The 7,179-nt window shown below is 39.2% G+C and overlaps 1 protein-coding gene across 1 annotated transcript in view; it reads left to right on the plus strand.

The window, feature by feature from the left end:
* Nucleotides 1–4,639, plus strand: part of LOC138363566 (uncharacterized) — a 28,845-nt gene extending 24,206 nt beyond the window's left edge. The window contains exon 3 of the mRNA XM_069322923.1: nucleotides 3,642–4,639. Coding sequence (XP_069179024.1) covers nucleotides 3,642–4,639 — 998 coding nt within the window. The remainder of the gene's footprint in view (nucleotides 1–3,641) is intronic.
* The last annotated feature ends 2,540 nt before the right edge of the window (nucleotides 4,640–7,179 follow it).

Consider the following 7,179-nt stretch of genomic DNA (forward strand, 5'->3'; position numbering starts at 1 on the left):
ACTGCTCCAAGGGAGTATCATTCTGGGGCAAACAACAAAACTAAGATAAACAATAGTGACAGTGTTACAGTAGACAGTGGTGGATCATGCTCAGAGTGTCCTATAGGTCATGAAGTCTCTGTTCATCCAGACAATCAGGGCATCATGAGAAGAGTGAAAGTAAAGTGCCGAGGCAATACTACTCTCACCACCTAAGCAAAACTAGTACCTTTAGAGCGAGCAGTAAATGTACTCATCGACTTCCAGCACCTGCAGCTCCAGTATGGGACATCCGTCTAGAAAGGACTGCCAAACAACAGTGCAAGTTAAAATTTAAACAATATTGTAATTTTGAAGGAGAGGAATGAAGTGTTTAGCAGCCCTAAATATTGGACTCTGACCCATGTTTCTCCCTCCTGGAATTATGTCGAAAATTTCCGACACAAAATTACTAACACCCAATATAACCACCAAACACGGTTGGCGATGAGTCACAATAACGTGGCTGAAGTATGTTGACCAGACCACACACTAGAAGTTGAAGGGACGACGACGTTTCGGTCCGTCCCGGACCATTCTCAAGTCGATTTCGACTTGAGAATGGTCCAGGACGGACCGAAACGTCGTCGTCCCTTCAACTTCTAGTGTGTGGTCTGGTCAACACCAAACACGGTTATATTAGAAACATACTAACTTTACTAATCACTAACTTTATTAGAAGAAAATAGATTTCTGGGATCTCTCAGAGAGAATGGGAGGTTCGTATCGTCATCAAAATAATCATTTAAGCTTAACATGTATTCTTAAAACATCAGCTCTGGGACTAAATATGATAAAAATGTATCACTAGGACTGGATTTAATTCAATAGCAAACAAATACATAGTCTACTTCCTAAAGTCGATGATGATGATAAGATTTAGATTTGAGCTCTGGACGTGTCCAGAGTGGGAGGGAGACGCGACCCCATTGCGTGCGTGTGGTCATACAGACACATGAGTATTACACAGAGAGTAGCCTTCCTCTCTGGTCGGCACGTGCAAGTCTCAAATACTTTCCACAAACTTCGACCGAGGGACCACTGAGTCTCCAGTCCACCGAAGATCTCGCTATTCTTGGAAAGTATTCTACCCGGTAAAATTTAATTGTATATTAATGGATATTAATTCTATAAACAAATTTTGTCAGTAATGATGCCAGAACAACACCCGGAATGGGTAAGCTGTTTTTCTAATTAAACATAATCTTTCACTGCTATATTGCTATATGCTGTGTATTGCAGAACCAGTTCACATCTTTCATCTTACTTGACAGGTGCATCCCAAGGGAAGAAGAAATTACGAGTCGTCTTAGTGCAACAAGAAACATTCACGGTCACCATTAGGGCTTAAACTAACGAGTTCTCCACATGTGACTGAAGGATGCCCAGTGTCCATTACCAAGCAATATCGACTTCTTAGCTAAGATATTGTTACATTTTACTAACTCATTTATCAGAAGATTAACACAAGTATTACACAGAGGTGTACACAGAGAGTAGCCTCCCTCTCTGGTCGACACGTGCAGATCTCAAATACTTTCCACGAGCTTCGACCAAGGAACCACTGAGTAACTTATTGTTTTTATTATTATTATTATTATTATTATTATTATTATTATTATTATTATTATTATTATTATTATTATTATTATTATTGTTATTATTTTATTACCTATTGATAAATTATTATTTATTTATAAATAGGCTACATATATAAACCCCCAAACCTGTGAGCAGGTAAACACTAAGCGAGATAAATTAATAAAATACTCGCCACTTTTTAAATATACAGTCTACTTATATATTTACAGTCCTCTTTAAATTAATTTAAAATAATATAAACTTAATAATCTAATAATTTAATAAATAAATAAATAGACAAGTAAATTCCTGCTGGGAAAATATCGTACAATTTCCGTCTAGTAATCAGATTCTTGGTGTTTATACAAGATAAGATCAGTGAACATGTAATAACAATCAGGAGCGGCAGTAGTCCAGGTGTGGGAGCGTCCTCTGTGGCCTCACTGTCCTCAGGTCTAGCCCATAAGCCCATTGAGTACTTCTCTATTATTTTGTTTAGTTTGTTTTCCACCTCTTTTTTCTTTGCGAGTTCCTTCATATATATTTGAAGCTGATTTAAAATTTTCAAATAAATTTAGATATATTTTTTATAGTTTCCAGAGTAGAAATAACAATAACCAAGTTTTGGGGGATCTCTAGCAAAGATGACTTTTGCCGAAGATGACTTTAATGTGATGAGAAATATTTAGGTTACCAAAAGGTGCTCATGGGTTTGCAAGTGTTGTTGATTTGATCGTTTTCCAGTTTCATTTATACTGATTTTATCATAAATTTATATTTCGATTGGTTTGAAGCTAACGATCAATTGTATTTATGAGAAAGTCTTATAATAATTAAGAAACTAGTGAAGAAAAATCAAAGAAATAAAAGGAGCATCTTACCATTATAGGCTGGAACTCGGGTGTGTGAGGCCGCGGAGAACAGCCTCTCGGCTGGGACACGACAGCTTCTGATTGTCATTCCATACACACAGATCTTATCTTGTATGAATACTTTGAATCTGATTATTGGACGGAAGTCCTTGTATTAGATTGTTTTGCGTAAGTTCTCAAGTGTTACTTTAAGAATCAATGATATTGGTATCTTCAATTATCTTGAATTATATTATGTGTATGAATATGCAAACGCAGTATAAGTGTTTTCTGTAAATGAATGATGGACGCATACTCAACATAGAACATCCAAATGCACACATTCGACAACACATCATATACATGAAGGAAAAATGGGACACACACTTCATGAAGTACATACTTACCTTATCCAAATCCATAACGTTTTTGGACAGGCGAGACCTAACTTGTCTTGATAGTTTCAATACTTGGTTTATCCAGCTTTGTTTATGCTTTATATATATATTTACATATTTCAGATATAAATCATTTTGATCAATCTTTGAATCTCAGAGAGGGAGGTTCCTGACACTATGGATTATCTTGGTCCTTCGTTGCATTTTTTCAAGATCATTTCTGGCCATTTTGAAGTCTAGAGACCAAAACTGGACATGGTAGTGCTAGTAAGGCGTCAGTAGTCAGGTAAACAATGAAGATAGCTGATTAGTGTCCTTATTGCTAATGGTTATATATATTAAGCCAACAATCTTGTTCTTGTTATTGCATTTACTTATATATATTGTAGTCTTGTTTTCATATATTAGAAAATCACTTCATCTATATTCCTTTCACAGACTGTTAACGGGATCATAGTATTAAGCTTTATCTAATGTTGGATCGTTTTCTTCAAACGCAACAACTTACTGATCTTCAATGAAATGCATTTTCAAGTAATCTTTCAAACTTTGAAATTAATTCAGATCTTCCTCGTGTTCCATGTCTTTTTATGATTTTAAATTACGATTTTTTATTCTTCTTCAATTTATTTATATACAATTTTTACATGAATATGAAGATGAATGCGGTACATTAAAACAACATTGTTGCCAGAGCAGAGCCCCGACGCCCTCCGCCTCTCACTGTTCCCAACTCTCACTTCTCCTCTGTGTTTACTGTTTTATCTGTTAACCTTTTTATACTTCAACCCAGGCAAGGTTTATCTTAAACCACTCAACCCAGGCAAGGTTTATCTTAAACCACTCAACCCAGGCCAGGTTTATCTTAAACCACACAACCCAAGCAAGGTTTATCTTAAACCACTCAACCCAGGCAAGGTTTATCTTAAACCACTCAACCCAGGCAAGGTTTATCTTAAACCACTCAACCCAGGCCAGGTTTATCTTAAACCACTCAACCCAGGCCAGGTTTATCTTAAACCACTCAACCCAAGCATGGTTTATCTTAAACCACTCAACCCAGGCAAGGTTTATCTTAAACCACTCAACCCAGGCAACGTTTATCTTAAACCACACAACCCAGGCAAAGTTTATCTTAAACCACTCAACCCAGGCAAGGTTTATCTTAAACCACTCAACCCAGGCCAGGTTTATCTTAAACCACTCAACCCAGGCAAGGTTTATCTTAAACCACTCAACCCAGGCAAGGTTTATCTTAAACCACTCAACCCAGGCCAGGTTTATCTTAAACCACTCAACCCAAGCAAGGTTTATCTTAAACCACTCAACCCAGGCAAGGTTTATCTTAAACCACTCAACCCAGGCAACGTTTATCTTAAACCACACAACCCAGGCAAAGTTTATCTTAAACCACTCAACCCAGGCAAGGTTTATCTTAAACCCCTCAACCCAGGCAAGGTTTACCTTAAACCACTCAACCCAGGCAAGGTTTACCTTAAACCACTCAACCCAGGCAACGTTTATCTTAAACCACACAACCCAGGCAAAGTTTATCTTAAACCACTCATCCCTGGCGAGGTTTATCTTAAACCACTCAACCCAGACAAGGTTTATCTTAAACCACTCAACCCAGGCAAGGTTTATCTTAAACCACTCAACCCAGGCAAGGTTTACCTTAAACCACTCAACCCAGGCAAGGTTTATCTTAAACCACTCAACCCAGGCAAGGTTTACCTTAAACCACTCAACCCAGGCAAGGTTTACCTTAAACCACGGTTGATGAAGTGTTAACAATATAATTATTCTTCTACAGAATGATGTCAAATTCTCCAGTACGTAGCCTTCATGTGGAATTCTACTCTCCACATAGAGAATAATGCTAGAAAAAGGATATTTAATGCTACACAACTGGTCACAGAATTTGGATTAGTGACCTCTAGTGAATTGCGAGGGACCTAGAGCCTCACAACGCCGGAACTGAGGAAAGATAAGAAGCAGCATCATTATAAAATTCACACCTCTGGAGGAACTTAAATGTGGACCAAATCTAAATATTTAGCATGATTTAAGGTTGGCAAAGAGAGCATGGTTTATATATTGATAGATGAGTCATTGGGATGAAAGGAACACTTTTCAGTGCAAGTGTAGCAAAGAAGTGGATGGTGCAAGAGCAACAAGGAAGTGGATGGTGCAAGAGCAACAAGGAAGTGGATGGTGCAAGAGCAACAAGGAAGTGGATGGTGCAAGAGCAACAAGGAAGTGGATGGTGCAAGAGCAACAAGGAAGTGGATGGTGCAAGAGCAACAAGGAAGTGGATGGTGCAAGATTAGTAAGGAAGTGGTTGGTGCAAGAGCAACAAGGAAGTGGATGGTGCAAGATTAGTAAGGAAGTGGATGGTGCAAGAGCAACAAGGAAGTGGATGGTGCAAGAGCAACAAGGAAGTGGATGGTGCAAGAGCAACAAGGAAGTGGATGGTGCAAGATTAGTAAGGAAGTGGATGGTGCAAGAGCAACAAGGAAGTGGATGGTGCAAGAGCAACAAGGAAGTGGATGGTGCAAGAGCAACAAGGAAGTGGATGGTGCAAGAGCAACAAGGAAGTAGATGGTGCAAGAGCAACAAGGAAGTGGATGGTGCAAGAGCAACAAGGAAGTGGATGGTGCAAGAGAAGCAAGGAAGTGGATGGTGCAAGAGCAACAAGGAAGTGGATGGTGCAAGAGCAGCAAGGAAGTGGATGGTACAAGAGCAGCAAGGAAGTGGATGGTACAAGAGCAACAAGGAAATGGATGGTACAAGAGCAGCAAGGAAGTGGATGGTACAAGAGCAACAAGGAAGTGGATGGTACAAGAGCAACAAGGAAGTGGATGGTACAAGAGCAGCAAGGAAGTGGATGGTGCAAGAGCAGCAAGGAAGTGGATGGTGCAAGAGCAGCAAGGAAGTGGATGGTGCAAGAGCAACAAGGAAGTGGATGGTACAAGAGCAGCAAGGAAGTGGATGGTGCAAGAGCAGCAAGGAAGTGGATGGTGCAAGAGCAGCAAGGAAGTGGATGGTGCAAGAGCAGCAAGGAAGTGGATGGTGCAAGAGCAGCAAGGAAGTGGATGGTGCAAGAGCAGCAAGGAAGTGGATGGTGCAAGAGCAGCAAGGAAGTGGATGGTGCAAGAGCAGCAGGAATGTTCATAATTAACTGCTATGGTAGGGAGTTTAGTATTTTTTACATTGCACACGTAATGGTAACTATGAAATTAATTACCTAGATTTCAGTAGGACAACTCTTGCCTTATCCTCACTAGAGTGCAGAGTACAGACATTCCTACATCTTTCCCATATTTTACTACCTCGAATCATTCGTATAACTTGTTTCTCCAAGTTCTTACTGAAAAATTGTTCTTGAAAATTAATTGTTGCCTTACAGGATAGTTACTTACCTACAGGGTTGCCAGTTATATAACAACCATTCTTTTGCATGTTTCCACATCAGTAATGGACAAGGCAGTCTATTAATCCTGACCTAATGGTTCGCCTACAGGGTACTTGCATTTTCTTCCGTTATTATTTTTCTTTATACAATCTTTAGTATGTTTCTATTAGCCAGATTTTGTTCCAGCCCGGAGGATGAGCTTCATACTTTAATTCGTCGTAATAGAGCATAATTATTAACATTATCTACAGAGTATCTCCTCTCACCTCCACATGAGGTCACGAAAGCTGAGGTTTTTGTGACCCCATTTCACCTTTTCTGTCGCGATTTGTAGAGACAGATATTAATATTTTTGTGTTTTTCGAGGCCTTTGCTACTACGTTACTCTGGCCTAGGAACCAATGGGCAGTACTTCTCAGAGCTCATTTTATAGGAAGAGCTACTATGACCCTCAGTACTCTTGCCATCAAGACTGACTACGAAGTACTCAAGCAAGCAGTCCTTCATGCATATCTACTTTCCTCTGAAAGATATCAACGATGTTTCGGCGACTATGTCAAGACTCAGTCTTTAACCTACTTGGACAATTTGCAGACAAAAACTCGGTACTTTACAAAATGGCTTGAATCAGCACAGGTCACCTCCTTTAGTGAATTGATTAATCTAATTTTATTGGAAGCATTTTTGCGAAGAATACCTAACCCTATAGGCCTATATCTTGCAGATAAAGGAGAGAGAGAGACGAACCTCAGTAAATGTGCATAGTAAGCTTATACTTAAAGTCTAATTCATAAATATTTTGATTCATATTCCAGTAAACCATCTTGGTTCAGTCATGTTCCATCTAAAGAAAGTAATGAAGACACTAACTATGCACTCTACTGCAGGTACTGAAAACCTATGGTCACTTTATTGA

This window comes from Procambarus clarkii, chromosome 11 (assembly GCF_040958095.1).
Source record: "Procambarus clarkii isolate CNS0578487 chromosome 11, FALCON_Pclarkii_2.0, whole genome shotgun sequence".
Lineage (NCBI taxonomy): Eukaryota > Metazoa > Arthropoda > Malacostraca > Decapoda > Cambaridae > Procambarus > Procambarus clarkii.